The sequence below is a fragment of the Pipistrellus kuhlii genome, unplaced genomic scaffold, assembly GCF_014108245.1.
Source record: "Pipistrellus kuhlii isolate mPipKuh1 unplaced genomic scaffold, mPipKuh1.p scaffold_m20_p_3, whole genome shotgun sequence".
NCBI classification, from domain to species: domain Eukaryota; kingdom Metazoa; phylum Chordata; class Mammalia; order Chiroptera; family Vespertilionidae; genus Pipistrellus; species Pipistrellus kuhlii.
In genome coordinates, this window is record NW_023425529.1 from 7,321,756 (window position 1) to 7,344,534 (window position 22,779).

Genomic DNA, 22,779 nt, shown 5'->3' on the forward strand with positions numbered 1-22,779 from the left:
GTGGTGTTGACAGGAATCAGGAGTCTCACCATCCAGGAAAAGGGCCACGGGCAGTTCCGAGCAAGAGCAAGTCACATTCGTTGGGCACCTGTGTGCCAGCCATGCTCCATACTTTCCTCCTACATTAGCTCATTCATTGGCTCCACACATACTTGTTGAGGGCCTACTATGTGCTAGGCATTGTTTTGGGTGCTGACTATGCAGCGGAGAACAAGACAAAGCCCCTGCCCTCATGGAGCTGACAACTAGGTCAGGACAAGAAGGAGAGAACAGACCCAGGTCTAAGAGGTCCAGTGATTTGGACAAGGTCACCCAGCTGGTGAAGGGTCAGGGCAGGACTCAAATCCAGGTCTTTCTAATGCTGAAGTCAATGCTCTCATGACTCTGTCAAGCTGTGTCAGGCTAAGGGGTTTGGACGTTGTCCTGAAGGCCACGGAAGATCAGCAGAATCTTGAAGGTGGGAGATACAGGGTGGGATGTATGTGTTTTAGGAACCAACTATGGTGACGGCATGAAGAAAGGATGGCACTGAGGAGACTGACTAAACGTGCTGTGGTTCTTGCTTTGTAGTTCTTGTAGGTGTCTCTCCTTGGCACTTGTCACAGCCCCTCCTCCTTCCCCCAAATCACATCCTTCTCTCCCCAAGTCTATTTTCAATACAGCGGCTAGAGGGAGACTTCAAGCTCAAACCTGATTATGTCACTGCTCTAATCAGCATTGACTTCTTGTTCTGCCCGACTCAAAATAAAACCCAAAGTTCTTACCCATTACACATAGCCCTGCAGGATCTGGTCTTTTGTTACCTCTGGCTTCCACTCCCACCGCACTTTTTATTTCATGCCGCTCTTTTTTTATAGCTCCTCACTGTTTCAGGAACATGCCAAGGACATTCCTGCCTCAGGGCCTTTGCACTTACTGTGTCCTATGCCTGGTAGGCTCTTCCCCAGGCATCCACTCTGTCCCCCAGATATCCAGATTGTACACTCCCTTGCTTCCTTGGTGGCCTCTGCTCAAGTGTCACCTCCTCATCAGAAAGTCTTCTTACCACCATCATCATTCCCTACCTCTTTAATCCTAATTTGTTCTTCTTACCAGCCCTTACCATTATCTAACACTTGAAAAAATATTTTTTTTTATTGATTTCAGAGAGGAAGGGATGGGGAGAAAGAGAGAGAAACATCAACAATGAGAGAAAATCATCCATCGGCTGCCTCCTGCATGCCCCACACTGAGGATTGAACCCACAACCTGGGCATGCACCCTGGTTCCCAGGTGGATGTTCAACCACCAAGCCATGCCAGCCTGACATTAATACATTTATTTGTCCATCTGTAAATTGTCTACCTGCATACCTAATGAATGAAGGCAGGGACTTTTTGCACGCCCCCTACCAGGGTTGTGCCCACAACCAAGGTACATGTCCTTGACCGGAATCGAACCTGGGACCTTTCAGTCCGAAGGCCGACGCTCTATTCATTGAGCCAAACTGGTTTTGGTATGGGACTTCGTTTTTATTCACTTGTGTCCCCAGTACTTAGGCTCAAGATGGGCCCATGGTAAAGCTAAGTGCTTTATGGTTGAATACATCTGCCCATTCGGGTAGCAAATGCAGAGCTGATGTCTTTATATCTCCCCAGCCTGCCCAGGACCCCTCATTTACCCTTAGTGGAACCTGAAGGCTCTCTCACTGTCGCCAATCAGAGGTTTCCGCCACCTCCTCCAGCACATTCCAGCATGTGACACATTTGCTTTCTGGTCCCAGGCTGGCACCGTGTTGTTTTCTGCTTCTGGAATGCTTTCCCTGTTGACGGGGAATTTCTCACATTTCAGTTTCTGTTCTCTATAACAGAGCCTTCCAACGAACCCCGCTGGCTTTTTCCCCTCAGGAAGAAGCTATCTTATTTTTCAGTGTAAAGTTCACGACATAGAAAACAAAGCAGATGGAACTGTTGCCAACTGTCCTCTTGCCCCATCCTCTGCACTTGGGCACAGAGGAGGGAGGGAGAAACATAAGGAATGTGCGAGAAACGTAAAACCAAAATCTGCCAGAATGGTCAGCACTGCAGTCATCGTAATTCACCTCACCCGATGACATCATTCCACAGAGGGGCAGGGACACCTGCCCGATGGCGCCACTGTGTGCAGCGGGGGTAGAAGCCCTGGCCTTGGCCCCATACCATGGTGGCCACTCAAACTGGCGCTCTTCCCAAACAGGAGCCTTCTGCCCTCTTCATCACCAAGTGGATGAGAAAAACGAAAAGGAAGCTCTCAGTCTGGATTGTTTCAGTTGAGTCCTTGTAACATCCGCTGGTTCTATTAATAATTCTGTTTCCTGATGTCATCTGTCCACTCCTGTGAAGAGGCCTCCTCTTGTATCCTTTTAAACACAAAATATAATACCCGTGGGAAGGTGGCAAATAATATTAATGGCAACATACATCTCATGCTGTTTTTAGTTCTTTCTTTCTTTCTTTCTTTCTTTCTTTCTTTTTTTTTTTTTTTGCATGAACTCAATTGGGCCTCAACAAAACCCCTTTGAGCCAGGTGTTATTAATGTCCCCATTTTAAAGATGAGGTAACTGGGAAACAAAGAGGAAGTTGTCCAAGATTACTCAGCTTAAACATGGTCACATCAGAGTTTGAATTCAGTGGTTTTGATTATGGATTCTATACTCTTAACCATAGCAGAGGAAGAAACATAGCTTTCTATTTTTAAAAAAAATGTATTTTTAAAAATTGATTTCAGAGGAAGTGAGAGGGAGAGGCGAAACAGGGAATGATGAGAGAGAATCATCGATTGACCACCTCTTGAAAGCCCCACACTGAGGATCAAGCTTGCAACCCAGCATGTGCCCTAATGGGGAATTGAACCATGATCTTCTAGTTCATAGGTTGACACTCAACCACTGAGCCACACCAGCTGGGCAGTATAGCTTTCTGTTTTGTGAGTAAATTTTAGGTATCTATTTCACATTCAAATAGCCTCAGTGCTCCCAAGAAGTCTGGTGGCCAGAGGTCAGATGACTGCTGTTAATTGTGTTGAGTACCCACAGACTGGGAGCTTCACGAAGATGAGACCATTCTTGTGTTGTTCCGGGACACCCTCAGCCCCAGATACCTGGCATGCACTCAGAAAATAAGACATATATTGAATAGTTAAATGAGTAAATTTATTGTTTACCGTCTTATGACCACTCTATACTCCTCTGATACATGTAACTGAGGAGAAAAAATTAAAGGAAAAACTGGCTCCACAGACTCTGCTGTCTCCTTATATAAGTAAGTAGACAGGAAATAATAATTAAAAAAAATGGCGTTTTTGGTATCACCTATTCAGATAGTTGTTATAATCTTCAATGTTGCTTTTATGAGTAAATATGACTTAGTATAAGCTGTATGTATTAGTGAGGGCAGTACTTGCTGCTATAACAAGAGCACCCTCTAATGTCTGGGGCTTAGCAGAATACAAGTTTATTTCCTACTCATGTACCAGCCCAATGTCCTGATCAGAGGGTGGCTTCATTCCTCAAGGTGATGCAGGGACCCAGGCTCCTTTTCTCCAGTGAGTCCACCATCTACTGGAGCCTTGGAATCTTTTGCTTCCAGCAAGGCAAAGTGGGGAAGGCACACCCAGTTTTAAACATCCTGGCCATTATTTTTGCTCATGTTCCATTAGAGAGAACTAGTCACGTGACCATGTATGGATGCAAGGGAGGCTGGGAAATATAGCCTCAGCTGAGCAGCAGTTCATCAACTCCCCTATGAATTTTTGGTGGGCAGCTAGCAATCTCTGCCTCCGTGAAGAAGGAGCAGCTTCTTAGATTGCTCTTTAATGCAAGATGCCTACCAGATAAGATACTGAAGTTGGAAATGTCACAATCTTTGGTAACTTTCCAAAACCTCATCTAGAAAATCGAAAGACTAGTGTCAACCAAAGCACAGCTACTCATTGATGTGAGGTGGGATGTCAGGCAGCTTGAATTAGGGGCCTGGGCAAAGTCTTGGTCAGAGACTTGGGTTCAAACCCTGATTTAGCTAGTTACCAGCTGTCCGAACACAAGCTATTTAACTTCACTTTGAGACTCAATGTCCTCAACAGCCAAATGGGGATTATAACACCCGTATGGCAGCTTTATGGTGATTAGAAGTAATACTATAAAGGTCCTGAAAGATACTAGATACATGATAATTGGTATTACCGTTTTCTGAACAAAGAAGTGTCAAGAAAGCACACATACCTTCTTCCTTTTAAGTGGTTTGGAAAGGAAGTGTAATAAAAAACAAGCAATGAGTCTTATGAGATCTAAGTTATAGGACTGTGTGGATGTAATACTTCCAACTATAGATGTTACAACAACTATCCTGTATCAGGGATGATCCCAGAAATCAGTCTATACAAGCAGTAGGATTAAACTGCTTGGAATTGTCTGCATTCTAGTAGGAGCTCACGGAAGATGAAAAGTAAGTCTATTAATAGCCATGATTTATTGAATGTATATATTATACTCTTTAACCCCCACGGGACATATTATTGTTACTGCTACCAATATCACCTATGTTATTACCATCGCCGTTTTGCAGAGGAGAGAACCGAGGCATAGAGAGGGCACAGAGTTGCCCAAGATTGTCAATCGCGGGTGGGGGAACAGGGATTTGAACCCAGGCAGTCTGACTCCAGAATGCAAGCTCTATCTAAATCCAGGCGTCTTGTGGGAGGAAAAGCTTTATCTGTGGAAAACACGGAATACAATGCGTGATAACATTGTGCTGAAGTATGGTTCCAATTATAAATGCTATAGGAATTCAGTCTGGAGAGGAACTCCCAGTGCTCGGGTAGGACTGTGTGCCAGGCATTGTACTGGGGGTTTCCATCCCGCCCATTTAAGGGGAGGCAGCACAGCATCCGTGGAAGAGGAAGAGCACAAGGCTTGGGACTGGACAGGTAGGGTTGAAATCCAGGTGCTGCTTTTTTACAACCTGTGAAATCTCAGGCAAATGGCTTAAGTGTTCTGATGTGGTTTCCTCAATGGAAAATACCGATTTACAACCACCACCCTGAAGGGCTTACTGTCGTGAATGGTACCAGCCTGTGGTAGGAGTTAGTCATTCAACAAATACGGATGATGTCCCAGGCACTTGGGAGCAAACTATTTGCTAGAATAAGCTGGGTTATGCTCCTGTAACACCCCCTTAGCTCCAGAAATCCCACTCACACTACTTTCCCAACACAGGTTCCCTGGGACTGCTTTGCCATCTTTACAGAGACCCAGGCTGGCTGGGGGAGGCTCCATCTCGGTACTCCCACCGCTGTCAAGATAGGATCGCCAAGACTGTACTTTCAGAATTGTCAAAAGACAGGACTTGCCCACTGGATCTGAAAAGTTTCTACACGAAAACAGTGCTCTCATTCCATTGCCCTAAAAGCAAGGCATATGGGCCCACATCTCATTTCAAGAGATTGGGGTAGTGAGTTCCTACCACATCCCCAGGAGGGGAAAGAACCAGAAGAGAGCTGGGGAACGGTTTTAATGACCACAGCAGACATAATAGTCTGAGTACCTGTCAAACAGGTGGGTAATCCATATTTTAAGAAGAGGAAACTGAGGCCTGGAGAGGTGAAGTCATTTGGCCAAGGTCCCGAGTCCTAGTCCCTGGGATCCTGGCTCAACCCTTCCCGTTACTCATTCTGACACTTTATTCTATTAATACATGCCCGCTGTCTACAGACTTGGTCTGAAAGCAGAACACAGTCTCAGGATGGGGGCGCTGCAAGTGTGGAGGACAGAATAGGGATGAAGTAAGATGAAGTAAACATGGCCTTTGTGTTTGTCTTATGCAATAACCAGCGTGCTCCCGGGGAAGGCAGGAAGGGACAGAGGGGTCATGTGGAGCCGCACTGGAGGAGAAGCGTGGACAGATAATACCAAGCACTGGACGTGGCAGAGGGGCAGGCCTGGAGGATGGGCTGCCTGCCTTGTTTTAGGCCGTGACTCTGGCAGCACGGAGGGGGCTCTCGCAGAGGACATGCTATTGCGGGAGTCCAGCGGGTAGACGGGTGTGAAGACAGCAGGAATGCAGGAGGGATGAACCAGAGAGCTGCCCAGGAGGTCCAGCCCGGCTCACGGGGTGAAAAAAAAAGTACAGAACCACCCTGCGAGCTGCAGGTCGCACCAGACAGTCCTCCTGCCTCACCCTTCCTATCACCAGTCTGGTGTGCTGCTGCACCATTTTAAACATTTCCCTGAGGCCTCTTTCTCTCTGGTCGGCTTCCTTCTTTTCCTTTGCCCCTTTAAGAAGGGGGATGGAGGAGGCTGCAGCTGGCTTGGCTGTGGTCGGAGGCCTTCCCTCCCTGCCAGACTCCCAGCTTGGGGTGTGAGGTCGCTGTTCCCACCTCCGGGATCTGGTCCTTCCAGTTTCAGGATAAATTCCGAGGCCGGAGGGGCCTAGAGGCCGGCCAGTGGCCTCCCGCTCTGCAGGCCGTGGGCCCTGCTCCATGCGAGGTCCCAGGCTCGCCCACCTCTGAGGGCGGCCTCGGCGGGCAGGGTGGGCGCCCAGCTCTGCACGGTCCCTTCCACGTCCCCAGCTCTCCTCCTCTCTCGGGCCTGGATGGTGACGGGAGGCCCCAGGTTCCGCCTCGGAGTCTGCCTTCCTCCGATCTTCGGGGAGGGAATGAAGGCCCGGGATCCAAGCGCTCCTTTTGGGGTTCTCCGGGTCGAGGCCCATCCCCCGGCGGCCGGCCAGCCATCCCGGGGCCCCCGGGGCGGGAGGGGGGGGTGCGCACGCGGCGGGAGGGGGCCGTGACTCACCGCCCGAAACCCAACACCCACCGCTCCCCTTCCCTCCCCTCCCCCGCCGCTCCCCAGCTCCGGCCGGCGGGGCGGCCGCCGCGACACCGAAGAGAATGAGGGGGCGCCCGGGCCCGCGGCGCCCCCGGCCGGATCGCGAGCGGGTCCCGGCGGCCGCCGGCGCGGGGCGCGATCGGCGGCGGCTCGGGCCCCGGGCTCGGCGAACGGCGGCCGCAGGGGCTCGGGCCCAGAGGGAGGCTCGGAGGCCGGAGCTGCAGGCGGCGGGCCCGGGCCCCCGGTAGCTGCGGCCATCGAGTCCGGGGAGGGGGCGCCCCAGCTTGGATCCCTCCGTCCCCCGGCCCCAGCCCGGCCCAGCGAGGACAAAGCCCCGGCCCCTGCCGCGGCCTGCGCCGCCCGCGCCGCACAAAGAAGGGCGAGTGGCCGCCCGCTCCCCTCCCCCTCCAGATCGCAGATCGGGGTGGCCGGGCCGGGGGCGGCTGGGAAGCAGGGAGGTGGGGAAGCCCCGGCCGCCCCGCCTCTCGCCTCCCCTTCCCCCCTTCACCCCCCGCCCCTCGGGACCCGCCGACGCGCCGCCCCGCCCCGCCCCCGCCCGTCTGCCCGTCCCCCCCCCCACCCCGGGGAGGGGAGGGCTCGGGGGGCGCGGCGCCCACATAACACTCCCCTCCTGCGCCCGGAGCCACCCCCTTTCTCTCCCCTCCCCTCCCCTCCCGCCTGCAAACCCCGCCGCCTCCGCTGCCGCCGCCGCCGCCTCGCCCGCCGCTCTCAGTGCGCGCGGCCGGGGGCGGTGCGCGGACCGGGGCGCCCGATGTGCGGTCCCCGCCGCCGCCCGTGACCCCGCCGCAGCCCCACTGGATCCCGCCGCCTCCCTCGTCCATGCCGCGCGGGCGGCGTTGATTGCACCCCGACTTCCCTCGGCGGGGACCCAGACACCCCGAGTGCTGCCGTGCCGGGTCCTGCCCAGTGTCCATCCATCCACTCGTCCCGGCGGCGGAGTTTGGACATGGAAGGGGCCGCTGCGCCCGCGGCCCGGGACGGCCCCGATTTGGGGTCCGGGGCGCCGGGTTCTCCCCCGGAGGCGGGGGCGGGGGCGACCGCGGCCCCCGCGGCCCCCGCAGCCCCCGCAGCCCCCGCGGCGGCCGCCCCGGAGCCCAGGAAGCCGCACGGGGTGAAGCGGCATCACCACAAGCACAACTTGAAGCACCGCTACGAGCTGCAGGAGACGCTGGGCAAAGGCACCTACGGCAAAGTCAAGAGGGCCACCGAGCGGTTCTCGGGCCGAGTGGTGAGCGCAGGAACCCCCCTGGGGGTTGGGGGGGGGCACCGGGGACGGAGGGCGCCAGGGGCGGGGGCTTTGGGTGCTGAGCCTGTCTGGTCTGAGAGGGGGCTTTCCGGGAACCCCCAGACAGCTCCTCTCCCCCCCGCCCCAGCTCCCCGTGACTCAGGCGTGTTTCTCTCCTGAAACACTTGTTACATCCTGCCTGCGCATATTTCGGGGGGTTTGATCCCAACAGCAAAGTAGTGTTTACGATTTGCAAACACTTTTGCAAAGGTTGGGACCCGCCGGTCGGGGTCTCCCCTCTTCAGGGCGCGCGCTCAGACCATGCCCTGGAGAATGCCTTATGGCTCCATCTCCAATCCGGTTCCGAGCTCTCAGCTCGGAGCTGGTCCCCCTCCCACAGTCCTGCAGATGAATGTGACCCTCCCCTCCCACTCATCCCCCCTATCACCTTGATGCCGCTGTCCCTGCAAGGGAGGAAGGCGCACTCCTGCCTCTTTTGCAGAGAGAAGGTTAGGGAGCCAAAAAGGAGAGGCTGCTGCATGCATGAGGGCTGTGACAGCTCGGCCCGGCTTCTGGGAGGAGGACTGAGACGCCCAGGGCTTGAACAGCCACACAGATGCTGAGTCGCAGCAGCCAACGCAATTACACTTGGGGTCCCGGCTGGCTGCAGGGCTACTCAATTGCTTGAGGAGTCTGGCCCAGCCGCCCCTCTGGGTGACAGCTGGAACCCTGCCAGCGCCCCGGCGTCCTAGACACAAGCCTCCAAGAGGTTCTTGAGGGCCTTGGGGTCGCCAGCGTGGTGTGTTGTCATTTTCCTCTCTGCAGACCAGGCCCAGGAATCCACTCGGCTTGTGGCTGGAGGATTGGGTTCAAAGGGACTGACGGTTGCAGAAAGATTGTGCGTGGTGTGCAGCAGAAAAGGGGCAGGGTTCTTTGATTTGAAGCCTAGCTGATGCATTTTCATCGATGTAGCGCCAGACTAATTTTGAGACAAGAGTGTGCACATTTCGGGGTGTTTCGTGGCCCAGGGTGGGTTATAAACTTAACAAATGAGGGTGGGGGTTGGGGGGGGGGAGAGGAAGGGAGGAAGCAAAATGAATCGGTGAATGAATTGGTAGGTTGATGTTGGCATTTTTCTCTTGCATCTGTGCAGAGATTGTTCTGTGAAAATAAAAAGAGGGGCACCAATCAGAAAGTTCAGTCCCTCCCCCCTCTCCCCCCATTCCTCAAAGATTTGGATTCCTGGCTAACTCCCTCCTTCTAAGCGTCACTGTTTGGGTTGATAGAACTTTATCTTATAGCTTAAAAAAAAAAGTCTGTTGTAGGTTAATTGGAAATGTGAGACTTTGTCCATTATGTATTTGAACCTGTCTCCACTTTTAAACATCCTCTAGCAAGCAAAAGTCGTGGAGAAGTCACTCCGGGCAGGTGCCATGTTTGAAGGCTGACACATGTAAATAGGACGTGTTTGTAACGGTGCCCTGGGAGGAACAAACACCTTTCCAAGTTGCGGCAGGAGAGGCTGGGCAACGCGCACTTCATTCATGCTTTTCTTCGGAGGTAGATATTCCCCAGGCTGGAGGTTGAATAAGCAAAAACCAAGCTTAGCTCCTTGCTCGTGCTGTCCTAGTAGCTGTTGAAGAATCGCGCTGGGGAGTTGGAAAGTGGGATAATGAAAAGCAGACGCGGTTGGGGCTGCAGGTTGATATGTGTGAGGGGTTGAGTGGGAAGGGTGTGTCTGGGGTGGGGGGGAGGATCTGTGAGGTGGCACAGAAGCCTGAATGCTGGGCAACTGCCGCACACGGAAAGGATGAATGAAACCTTGTGTTGTGGCAGGTACCTCTCTGAGTTCCACTGGAGTTTCCTGTCAGGCACTCGTCTGGCTGTCGGATACACAGAGTAAGTCAGAGTGGAAGGGATATTGCATCAGGAGAGGGGAGTCTGCCCTTGTCTTTCCGTGGGTGAAACTGAGCATTCCGTCTGGATTTAACTGAATGCCCACTAGGGGGCGCCCTGAGAACGGCAGAGGCTCATTTCTCAGCGGCAGGACTTCAGTCCTGATGTTATTGTCCAGCCGAAGTTCAGTTTCCCATTGTGCTGTTTATTTTAGCTCAATCTCTTGTTTTACTCAAAAAGGAATGTAGAGATCTTGAATCTGGTAGCAGACCCAGACCCAGAAACTGGCAATCTCCAAACTGCTTTCAACTGGATAGATGCGCTTGCAAGGGTAGCAAAAACATCTGGTGAAAACCGGGCATTAAATAGGTGGGAAAACTAGTGGGTGAGGTGGGATGAATGGGAGGCCTCCTTAGCCTTGAGGTCCTCCCCTCCCCCCCAGCACTCTGCTCACAGACGGTTTAAGAACTTCAGTGAGAAAGCAGGAATTGTCAGGTGGAAAATTCCCAGTGCTTGGCTGAACAGAAAATAAAACAAACATAAAAAACAATTTGGTCAACGAGTTGCTCTTGTCATACAGCGCTTGGTGACTCAGAATCTGTCAAGAGGAGCAAGAAATTTTCATTTAAAATGGCATTTTTCTTCTGGCTCCCAGCATGCACCAAACAGCTACGTTTTACTTGTAAGGTGCCATGGAGGAGACTTGACAAGCACTGTCTCAATTCTGCCTTTTCAATCTTCAGGGAGAATTCTGCAGTGATTTCTTTTCATTTGTAGCCTTGCCTTTAAAATTTTTTTTTTTTAGAAAGTATATTTTATTGATTTTTTACAGAGAGGAAGGGAGAGGGATAGAGTTAGAGACGTGGATGAGAGAGAAGTATCAGCTGCCTCTTGCACACCTCCTGCTGGGGATGTGGCCACAACCAAGGTACATACCCCTGACCGGAATCGAACCCGGGACCCTACAGTCCTCAGGCCAACGCTCTATTTACTGAGTCACGCAGGTGAGGGCTGTAGCCTTGCCTTTTAGAGCACTTCTCCTGAGGTGGGGTGGTTTTAAGCGGCTTTGCCAATGCGAGTGGCTGGAGTCGGGTGTTGGGTGTCAGGCGGCAGGAGATGCTGTGCAATCAGTACTCCTGAGACAGAGAAGTGTTTAAAAACAAGAATGTTGTGGCTTTTAATTGCATGTCTGGAGGGCCTTCCGAATCAAACAGAACACCACACAGCATCATCTCCTGTGGAAGGCACTTCCAAAAAGTGTTGCAGAATCAGGGAACTGGATCAGCTAGTCCAGCCCTTCGAATGGTCCGGGCACCTTCCCCTTTTTGATCCCAAATGTGGTCTTGAGGCCACTGCCTGAGCCTGTCCACCAGACGGGGCCTCAAAGTGGCTTCTTCCGGAAGTTGACAAGCCCAGCAATGAGGTGCTCTTAGAGAAGGGCTCAGAGCCCTGGCTTGCATCCACATCCTTGCTAGCCTTGTGACCTTGTGCAAGCTATATAGCCGTTTGAAACCTCAGTTTTCTCATTGGTAAAATGGGCAAATAATGGTATTAAGTTCATGGGTTTATATATTGTGAGAATCGAGTAAAATTATCTATAGAAAGCCTCAAATGGGGACAAAAGCAGTGTCAGTTGCTTCTTTTAGCAAGTTCTCCCTCTTCCCCCTCATTTTTACTTAGACTTCCATTTAGATTTTAAGACCGCCAGAAAGGTATGATGCTCTGGAAAGCCTTATATCATTCAGAGAGAGAGAGAGAGAGAGAGAGAGAGAGAGAGAGAGAGAGAGAGAAGAAATAATCAACTTTTTAGGTTAATTAAGGAATGCTAGGGAAGTGTGCCCATAGAAGCCAAGGCAGCCATATTTCAGTAGGCTCTGGAGTTATTTCCAAAGCCTTGAATTTAGGCTTTGTTTATTGCCGAATTCTTGTTTTGCTACAATTTTGGCCACGCTGCCGAGTGAGTCCCCGTGTCGAAACACGGCATGCATTTCCTTTGAGCCAAGCTCCCTAGACCTTCGGGCAGTACAAAATATTGACAAGAAATACCAAAACCAAAAAAAACAAACGAAACAAAACATTTTGGAGAGAGGTGTCATATGATCACCTCACTGCCAAGAGCCAAATTCAACTTTCCCTGGGCACCAGGTTATCTCTGGTCCCTGGTGTTGTCTAAGCAGGAGGAAAGGGCTGTGGGAGGGGTCTGGCCCGGGAGTGACAGGATGGTGGGCAGACTGTGCCCCCAGGTCCCAGAGCACTAGCTGGAGTGATAGGCCGTCCTCACTTGGCAGAGCGATTGATTTGACCCCCAAAGCAGGTGTTGTAAGCATTGGCCCCATTACTCATAGCCTGGTGTCGGAATATTTGCAGATCGAGGGAGTTCGTTAGCAGGCTGGCCTGCTGAGCCAGGGCAGGGCGTGTGTGGCTGTCATAGGCACGTGTTGTGTTGCAGCTAAGACCCGGCTCCCGTTTCAGGGATTGAGGGACCTCGGCAAACACGTGGCCCAGACTTCTCATCCCGGAGATGGGAAGAATAAGGCACAGAGCGCTAGGTGACTTTTCCGCGGTTGCACAGCTCCTAAGGGACCCGGCTGGGTCTAAGAAACCTGATTCTTGATTTGGTATTTTTTCCATCACTCATTTAATAAATCTTTCCCAGAGCAAGACACGATCCTCACTCTTAAGGAGCTTATAATCTGGTAGCAAAGATGAAATGTACTTACAAATATTGAACTAATTCAGCTCAGTGCAGCAGATTTATTGCCGTTGGCCATATGCTTCTCGCCATGGTAAATGCTGGGACATAGACAAAGAACTTAGCGTCTGGCGGGAGAGATAGGATTGAGCAGGGGATAGGCCCTGAGTTCCTCTTCTCTGCAGGACCTGATGATTTCAGGTGATTTTCAAGTCGGAATGTATTTCATTGGAGCTTAGTTCATGACATTGAGTTTGATCTTGGAGAGGAACACCTCTTCCCAGCTGTATTACCACCAGCTGATACCTTGGAGAGCCGGGCGTGTGTCTACTTCACAGACATTCTCTCTGATCCTCTCGTCAGCGCTAAGAGGCGTGTACTCTAGTTAGACCCATTTAATAGATAGGGAAAGCGAGGCTTCAGGAAGGCTTAGGAACTTGCCCAGGGTTTATGCAGTTAGACAGTGTCAAATGCGTCTATCTGATTTGAAACCTGTTGCTTTTAGAGAAGTGGAGAACCTCCCTATGTTGTCCAGCTGGTCACTTCTGGATTTGGGCGTGGTTGCTCCGCCCATGATGCCAGAAGACCAGCCATGGGGTGATTATTTTCCTGGTGTGTGTGTGTGTGTGTGTGGGGGGGGGGGATGGTTTTCGCTGATGTTTAACAGGGGATTTAGAGAAGAGGCCATGAAATACTGTACAATCAGGGACTACAAATGCTGTTGAAGATGACCTTTGATTTGAGTTTCAGAAAACTGAAATATGGGGTGTTTCAGCTAGGGGGCAGGTTCTAGGGTGAGCTGGGACCCAGGGGGAGGCAAGACGGGTAACATGGGAAGGGGGTAATAATTAATAATATATAATAACAACAACAACAGGTAATACTTCTTGAGTGGTTATGACAGACCAGGCACATGTAAACTGATTCAATCCTCCTAATAATTCCGCAATGATCTCGTTTTCCAGATGAAGAAACTGAGTCACCGAGAGGTTCACTAGTCTGCCAAAGTCACAGGTCGTGTGAATGCAGAGACCTTGGCCATCTCCCCTCCTCTTGGGGGCTGGGCTAGGTTCTGATCAGGGCAGGGGGGCCCTGAATCCATCTGAATGGGAGGGCTGGCTCGGAGCAGGGAGGCCAGCCTGGAGGTTTTCGCAAGAGTTAAGGTATGAGGAGATAAGAATCGGGCTGAGCTGGGAGAGAAAGATATGACTGCTGGCGAACTATCTGCTCTTGAGCCACAAGTATGTTTTAATGAGTCAGGTCAAAAAGCTCTCTACCTGAACACACACTAAGTTTTTTGTTGCTTTAGATTCTAGAAGCCCTAGGGGGCCTTGGGAGGGAGGTCAGTCCGTTCACTTCTTTGCTTGGAGGCAGAAATGCACACACACCGAGCGCCAGGTCTTCGTGACGTCATTTCCTCCTGGGAAGCGTCGGGAGATAAGGGTTGAGTCAGGTATCTTGTCTGTTTTGTCGGTAAGCCCCGTCTAACCGTCTTGAACTCACTGCCAATGCCTCACATCATGCCAAGCACGTAGTAAGTCCTCAACAGAGGCTTATAGAATGGACTGAGAGGCATACATTGAGCCGGGGGAATACTTCAGGAGGCGTGGAGGTTGGAGGTCATCATCTCTGACCTCACGCAGCGTTTTGATGTGCTGGGAAGAACAGACGAGGGCTGGAAATGAATGGCCGATACGTAGCATAGTTTGCAAAGCCAGGCAGACCCTCCCCTGCACAAATTCCCTTTCTGTTACATGTGTTCATGCACTTGTTAGAGAGAGAAAGAGAGAGAGAGAGAGAGAGAGAGAGAGAGAGAGAGAGAGAGAGAGAGAGAGAGAGAGAGATCTGTCTACCCAGGGCTTGTCAGCTTTCTGGCCACGGCTTCCTGTCCTCAGTGGCTTCGGAGTCAGACAGCATAAGTCTCATTTGTCTTTCCCACATGAAAGTCCTGGAGCATCTGTAAGTTATGATTTGTGAAGTATCTGCTTTAAAGCAGAATGCATTTATCATCACGCCGGCCCAGACGACTCTGTGCAGTGCAGGAATGAGAAGATCCCAGGCCCCAGAACAGGAGGGGCCCGGCCAGATGACCCACCCGTGAGCGGTGTCTGGCGGTATTGATAACATTCTCTGGAAGCGGCCCAGAAGCAGCCAGATGTTGCCTTCACGGCGAAGCTCTTCAGTAAACGTTCCGCTGCATGTTCAACCCGGGCTGGGCAGCTCCACTCGTAGGTCTGCCCTGGAGAAGTGCAAACACATGTCCACACAGAAACTTGCACATAAATGTTCCCAGCAGCATTCTTCAGAAGGGCCCCCAATATGCATAGAAGCAACCCAAGTATCCACTGGCTGATGGATGGACCTGATAGGGGATGTTCATTTTAGTTATGAATATTGTTTATGATCGGTTCCATTCTTTTACTTACGGAATACCTCTGGAATAGTATTCAGGAATAAAATGAAGTACTGATACGTAGATGAACTTGAAAACATTATGCTAAGTGAAAGAAGCCAGTTACAAAAGATCATGTATAATGTATGGTTCCGTTTCTTTGAACTGGGCGAATCCATGGAGACAGAAAATGGATAAGTGGTTGCCTAGCGCTGGGAGTGGCTGCTAATGGGCACGGGATTTATTTGGGGGAATTCAAGTGTTGGAAAGTTGGTCGTGATGAGGACTGCACCACTCTGAATATTCTATAAAAGCTACGACTTAAACATTTAAAAAAATATATATTTTTTACTGATTTTTTTACAGAGAGGAAGGGAGAAGGATAGAGAGTTAGAAACATCCATCAGCTGCCTCCTGCACACCTCCTACTGGGGATGTGCCTGCAAGCAAGGTACATGCTCTTGCCCTGAATCGAACCTGGAACCTTTCAGTCTGCAGGCCGACGCTCTATCCACTGAGCCACACCGGTTAGGGCGACATTTTTCAATTGGTGAATTGATGGTATGTGAATTAGATCCCAATACATCTGTTACAAAGAACAACTGTAGTTCGGGGAGGTGGATGGGGAGTGGGATTGGGGGTAGAGGCCCCTATCTCTCAGGCCTGCAAGACTTCAACCTGCGGGTCCAGGGAGCGAGTATGTGCGTTTTGTGCTGAGTGGAAAGCGTTGTCCTATGCGCCACGGTCAAGGGAGGATGCCTTGGGTCCACATCCCATCCCAGCCCTTGACAGTCCTGTGACCTTGGGCTCGTCCCCCAACCTCCTTAAAACCTGTTTTCAGCTGTTCCTAATAGGTCTGATTTTATGGAGGGTTGAGAGGGTTCAGATGCTTTGGCTAACTAAGCTTTTAGCCCTGTGCTAAGTACGTAGTAGGTGGGCAATCAGATCATCATATATAATGGATGACAATGTCGAAAGATTCCCCGTGATGAAGACACGACATACTTTGGGGGTTGGCACACCTCTTCCTGTCACTCTAGCAATAAACTTGATGCATTTTAATGAGCACTTACTAAAGGTCCCAGGACCGTGGGGTATTTCGGGGAATATGACGAGCCTTGCCGACAGGATACCGAGAAGTTAGTTGTTGGGATGTGAAGTGAACACATCTGGAATCATCTGGGAGCAACACAAGGTAGTATATCAGCGAGGGGCGGAGGAAGAAGTCACGGCTGTGGAATCGGGCAGACTCGAGTTCTGGTTCCTCCCCGCTACTGGGCAGCTAGATGATCTGGGCAAGCTGCCCATTCCCTCCGAGCTTCTGCATGCTCATCTAGAAAAATGCGGCTACCGAGTGGGAAATGGGGCTTGGAGCCTGGTGCGAGGTAGGTTCTTGAGAACTAGAGCCAGCATCGTTATTTTGATGAGAAGTACTAGCACCGAGCACCTGATGCTTAGATGACCCCCTCATCTTAGATCACGGCTCCCCTTCTGAAAACCCTCTCATGATTATGAAGGGACTACACTCTGATTTTTCCGTGTCCTTTGAGGTTCCTTCCTGGATAGCTGAACTCTCACGTCCTTAATTCCTCTCTCTTGGACCTGAATCCATTCCCTTCAGAGCACATAAACCGTGTGGTTTTGGTGATTTGTGTGTATCCAAATTTTGATTCTTGTTGCCCATTTTTAGGTAAACTGCATCCTGGTCTGTACCCTGGTGCCAGGCGTATGTAATGGGTGCTCCGTAAAGATGAATGAATGAATGAATGAACAAATGAATAAGTGCATGCAGAGTACACCAGCAATCCGGAGACAGGGGAGTTCTGTGAACGTGGCAGGCAGTGGGGAAGGCCCGATGGGACCTTAGTCACCCCTCTCCTCATCATCACTGTGAGGACATCCGGGGACAGCCCAGCATTGCCAGGCGCCTCTGACTGCCCTGTGGGCCCAGAGAGGCAGGGCGGACCTGCTCCTCGCCCTTGCTGGCTGCTCCCCAAAGCACTGTGTTCTTGGGTTGCTTTCCTACTTCCCGAGATTCCTCCCAGCCTTCTCTCCGAGACACCCTGGCGATCCACTCTCCAGAGTTAGGCAGGCTTTAGATGCAAAGTGCATTCGCAAGGCTTTCAAAACATTGTATCCCGGTTGTAAATCAAGCACTTAAAGAACTGTAAACTGGCTGGAGTGCAGAGGTAATGCATGTCTGCAAGAAGCACCGTGGTGATTTGCCCTTTTTTAAACCGGAGAGAAGAATCCCACTTGTTTACTTCCATTAGAGATACACAGAGGCAGCCTGAGGTTTCCAGCGGGAAGGTGCTAAGAGGCCTCTGCGGTAGGTTCCGCTCCTTCTCTGGAACCAGAGGATGGTGTTCAAGTGGTTTGGGGTGTGCAGCTTGAATCTCTTTTCACAGTAAAAAAATGGGGCTGCTTCTCTGAGGATTTTCCAGTGGCCCTTCCCTCCCCATCTCTTCCAGCCGACTCAAAAGCCACGAAGGCACCCATCAGATCTCGGCAGGTTAGAAGGTTATTTCACCTGTGATTGACCCCGCGGGCCTTGAGGACACTCAGATCCCGGTCTTGTACAGCTGTGGTGGAAGGGATTTTAAAAGGGTGCCGGCCGTGACCTGGAGTGAGGCTACCTGGGTTTGAGAGTCTCTCTCAAACCTCCTGTGTAACCTTGAGATTACTGGCGGGAGGTGGAGAGGGGGGGTGTTAGGGGGGCAATAAGGGACAAGATATGACCTCTGTCCCAAAGGAGCTCAGTCACCTCTTGGTTGTAGAAGGTGTACCTACTGGTCATTTGCAGATCCCCATCTTGGTGGTCCACACTTACCTACCTTTCCTTGCTGGTCCGGTTAAGGAAACTGATTCCCTGGTGTGTATGTGTGTCTGTGTGTGTGTGTGTGTGTGTGTGTGTGTGTGTGTGTTTTAATCTCTTAGAATTCATTCCTTTGCTTCAAGCACATCCCTTATACAGCCTTGATTTTCACAGAACCAATTAAAAAAGATGCCAACAAACTTTGAGAAGCTCTTAGCAGTCTATAACATAATGACGGGGAGTGGTTCTGGGTAGATTGGAAAGTGAACTCTTCTCTAAGCCGCAGGAGCAGTGGGAGGGAAGGAGCTGACAGTCCGGCCATCTGCTGAGGGCAGAGCCCAGCACGGGGTGCGGATGGGAAGGCAGGGCAGGGCAGGGCAGGGCAGTGATGCTCGCTCCGCTCCAGGGGGAAGTCCCCTTTGCATCTGCCTCAAGGTTAATTGATAACGTTTCTCCGGCAGAATCCAATGGAATGCTCCGGGAGGGACCCGGCATGTGGGCGTGCGAGCAGCTGGTAGCAGGAATCCTGGGCAGGGGAGGAATTGAGTGGAAATCTCCACTGATTTGTATCCACCTTCTTGAATGTGTAGAAAGGTCAAGTGTGTGTGTGCACCTGCGTGCGTGTGTTCCTTCCCCTAACAGCCCTAATAGCAGGAAAGATTTAGTGAGAGATGAGTGTGTGCCAGGCACTGTTCTAAGTACTTCACATGCCTTCTATCCTCTGAGCCTGTATTATTAGTGCATTCATTTTGCAGACGAGGAAGGAGAGGCTTAAAGAGGTCACGGGACTTAGGGCTGGGCTGTCTAACCTCCGGTTCATGGTTGTAACCTCTGGACCCCATGGCCTCTCATGGGTATGGATCCCTCCGAGCCTCTGAAGCTCCTTGCTTTGGTTCGTTGAACCCAGGTGTAAAGCTCAGAGAAAACTGTCTCCAGGCTGCGAGGTAGCAATTTGAGGAACTTGGTTCCATTATCTTGATTTTTCTGTGTCTTACTCATTCTTCTCCTCCTCTAGTGTCCGTTCAATGCCCGGCACACGAGAAGAATGCAGTAAACATTTGTTGAATGGCTGTGGAGTGCTTTGTGTCTGGGGATGTTGTCAGGAGGCTTGGGAGCTGGTCCCAGCATTGCCACAACGTCAGCTGCGTGACCTTGAGCAAGATGTGTCCCTTCTGTGACTTCAGCCAGCGTATCTGGGAGATGAGAGTTCTGGGCCTGATTTTTTGTTTGTTTTGGGATTCATTATTCAGTCAACAAGTATTTGCTGAATGCCTGCTATGTGTCCAACACTGTCCTGCTCTGGGCGACGGAGAGAGCGACAATGACGAGGAGACAGATTCCTGCTCTCTCGCTCAGAGCTTGCATTCCAGCCGCTTTCAGATTCTGCATTTGGTGAAGCCTCCTGTCTCATCCCCAATGGCTTCAAAGCACCAGGCGCTGAATCCTTTCTTTTTCTTTTCCTTTTTCTTTTTCTTTTTTTAAAAAATATATTTTATTGATTTTTTTTTTTACAGAGAGAGAGTTAGAAACATCGATGAGAGAGAAACTTCGATCAGCTGCCTCCTGCATATCCCACACAGGAGATGTGCCAGCAACCAAGGTACATGCCCTTGACCGGAATCTAACCTGGGGCCCTTCAGTCTGCAGGCCGATGCTCTATCCACTGAGCCAAACCGGTTTCAGCTGAATCCCTTCTTGTTTGCTTTTCTTCGCTGGGAGGCGTGTTCTACAAGGCAGGATGATGTCCATCAGTTCTACTGATTGATACATCCCAAGTGTCTTGCACAGTGCCTCGCAAGTACATATTGGTGATACGTGGCAGGCATGCCTGAATGAATGACTTCAGTGCCTCTCTTACTAACAAAATCTCAGCTATAAAAACTCTGCGCTTAAAGCGCAAGAACATTAGGGCTCCAAAGTGCCATTTTCCAGGAAAAACACTTAAATTTTTTTATTTTATTTTAAAGGCAAGATGCAGTTGAGATTGGGAAGGGTTGTTATCCTAGCTGAGGGATTAGCAAGTGGGGCAGAATTCTTCGGTTATTTTCATCTGGTGATGCCTTTTGCAAACCAGGTTAAAACACACACACACACACACACAAGCTCTTCCGTTTTCCCCTACCCCCTCTGCTTCAAGCCAGAAAAAGCACTTGCTTCTTAAAATACAGCCCATGAAGGGAAAAATTATAACAAATATTTTGCATTTCTCTGGTGGCGGCACAGTCTGAATTCCTTTCAGCCCCACAACGAGTTCTAATTTTATGAAATGTTTGGATTAGCCCCCAATTTTCCGGTGGAATTTGGGAGGCTTGTATTTGTACTTAAGCTGGAAGTGAAGAAATCTCATAAAATCTGTGCAGTGTCTCAGGCCCAGTGGGACGCTCTAGCCAAGGACAAAATGACCATCAACGGAATGACGGGGCAGAGAGAGAGAGAGAGAGAGAGAGAGAGAGAGAGAGAGAGAGAGAGAGAAAGAGAGGGAGAGGGAGAGAGAAGGAGAGCTCAAGCAGCTGTGGCAGAGCAGGCCTTTTGGACGGCAGGGTGCTCTTGAACCACACAGTCTCTGGGGCTTGGCTAAGCTGCATACCACTTCCAACTGATCACGGGCTATAAAAACTCCAGCCCAAGCACAGTACCTTGTACCTGACCTTGTTTCTTCAGACCCCGGAGCCTGAGAACATTAGGGCATCTGGTAATTGGGTGAGAGGCATTTGATAACACATGGCGCTCTGTTCCCGCACCCCCTCCCACCAGCATGCTGCCCCTGGCACGTGTTGCCTTGTGTTCTAATTTCCAGTTTACTGAACTGTTTCTGCCTCTGGCCCCGCACTGTCTTAGGTGGACACACACAGCTGTTAAAGTGAAAATTAAGTGCAATTGAATAAAATGAAGACGTCAGTGCCTTGGTCATCCTAGCCACGTTCTTAAGTGCGTAATAACCCTTTGTGGCCAGTGGTTACCATGGGACAGTGCAGAGACTTTCTGTCATTGTAGAGAGTGAGGAAGGACAGAACTGCTCCGGATGCTGAGTTTAATCATCGCTGTGACACACTCCACCCCTTGTTGTGCTTGATTAGCTCCATGTGTAGCCCTTGTCACCATCTGCAAATTATCTCCAAGCAACCTCACTTGTCATCTTCTCTGTACCTCATTGTCCAGGACCGTGCCTGGTAGGTAGTGAGCGCCCAGGAAAGACATTGAGAATAAATGAATGAAGCTGTCTGATCCAGCATTGCTTGGCATGTGCCTGGCACACAGTGGGCCTTCAGAACATTGAACGAATTCTTCTAGAGTTGTAACCATTGAATGGAGTCATCTGATAGGCCATGAGCACATATATGTGTCAGGCATTGTACGAGGCGCTGGAGATACCATGATGAGCAAACAGACATGATTCTCTAGTAAAGGAGCTTATCCAATTCAATTGTTCTTAAATTTGCGGCGATGTGCGAATCTTCTGGGTGTCCCTGTTAAAATATACCCTCCACAGCACCCACCCCATAGAATCTGATTCAGCGAGTCTGGGCTGGGACTCAGGGTGACCTGAGCCTCTGAAATCCTTTCACCAGGCAACCCAAGTGAGTGTGAGGAGTTGGTGCATAGTCTGTACTTAAAGGAACACAGCAGCGGGAAGCTAGTTGCTGTATTCATCTGGGGAAACACCACCCCGTTTTCTTTAACCCACCCCTTCTCTTGTGATAACCAGAAGACTCTGAAGCTTGAGGTCTCTTTGCTATTATCCTTCCATGGAGTAATAATAATAATGACAATAACAAAAATAACAAACAGTGGCATGCAGTAATGGTGCCAGTTGAGAATCTGAGCACGTTAAATCATTGACCTAAATTCTTCCTCAAGGTAGTCTTATTATCGTACCATTATTATCCCAATTTTACCGTGGGTAAACTGAGGCCCAGAAATTTAAGTCACTTGCCCATGAAGTGCTGCTCACGGTTACTGGGCTTTAAGCAGCTGCCTTCCAAATGCCAAATGGGCCTTTATTTCCTCTTCTGGGGCCTTTAAGTCAGCAGGCCGATGCCCTATCCACTGAACCAAACCGGTTTCGGCACTATCCGTAGTTTTAAACTGTCCCCCAGGTTGCTGTAATGCACTGTCGGAGTTGAGAGCCGCTGGCTGAAGCATGCTGACTGCGGAGGTCCCAGCATCTGTACTCCTGAAGGTGTCCCCATCCATGTCTGGTCATGCTGGGGCCTGGCTCATAGGAAGGCAAATCCCCTCCCCCACCTCTTGCCCCCCAGGATGTGTTCCTCAGTGGGGACTGGTGTGTCGGAAGCCATCCCACGGGGCCTGGGCCGGGGCCTTCGGCTCTTGCATCAGAGCCGTACATCGGCAGCCGGGTTGTTTTCCTTTTAGGCTCCCATTGTCACGACCTTTGTGTGTGTGTTTATTTCAGGGAAATAATTCCATCTGATTCCCTAGGGGCCACAGAAGTACATTCGGAGGGACTTCTTTTTGTGGGGTGACCTAAAATGACTTCTTAAAAGAGGCAACAGCTGTCCCCTTCCTCCCAACCCCTGCCCCACGTTGCCCTCTGACATGGCCCTATCTCAGGCTCATATTTTGAGGCTCTCACTTGGAGTGTTCTTATGTACATACTTGCACACATCTCTGCATAAGGTTTCTTTGTTAGTACCCTGTTTCCCCGAAAATAAGACGGTGTCTTATATTAATTTTTTCTCCCAAAGTTGCGCTAGGTCTTATTTTCAGGGGATGTCTTATCTTTACATGCGCTAGGTCTTATTTTTGGAGGATGTCTTATTTTCGGGGAAACACGGTGGTAGTGATTCAAAAAGCAGTTTTGGAGAATCTGCTGTATGTTGGCCACACCACTGGGCATTTTCTATATGTTATCTCATTGCATTTTGCCTTTTCTTGGCA

At 50.6% G+C, this 22,779-nt stretch overlaps 1 protein-coding gene and 1 long non-coding RNA gene across 3 annotated transcripts in view; one reads left to right on the forward strand and one right to left on the reverse strand.

The window, feature by feature from the left end:
* Positions 1-2,952: 2,952 nt before the first annotated feature.
* Positions 2,953-6,939, reverse strand: LOC118728962. Its single transcript, XR_004991068.2, has 2 exons — positions 4,200-6,939; positions 2,953-4,164 (listed from the first exon to the last, which is right to left on the reverse strand). It is a non-coding gene; the product is annotated as an uncharacterized LOC118728962 (long non-coding RNA).
* Positions 6,940-7,317: 378 nt separating this feature from the next.
* NUAK1 (NUAK family kinase 1) overlaps positions 7,318-22,779 on the forward strand; it is a 67,542-nt gene continuing 52,080 nt past the window's right edge. Inside the window, exon 1 of one of the 2 annotated variants that reach the window (XM_036456108.2) lies at positions 7,318-8,088. In XM_036456108.2, the coding sequence (XP_036312001.1) occupies positions 7,807-8,088 (282 nt within the window). In that variant the 5' untranslated portion in view covers positions 7,318-7,806. The remainder of the gene's footprint in view (positions 8,089-22,779) is intronic. The other variant, XM_036456107.2, reaches the window with a different exon arrangement.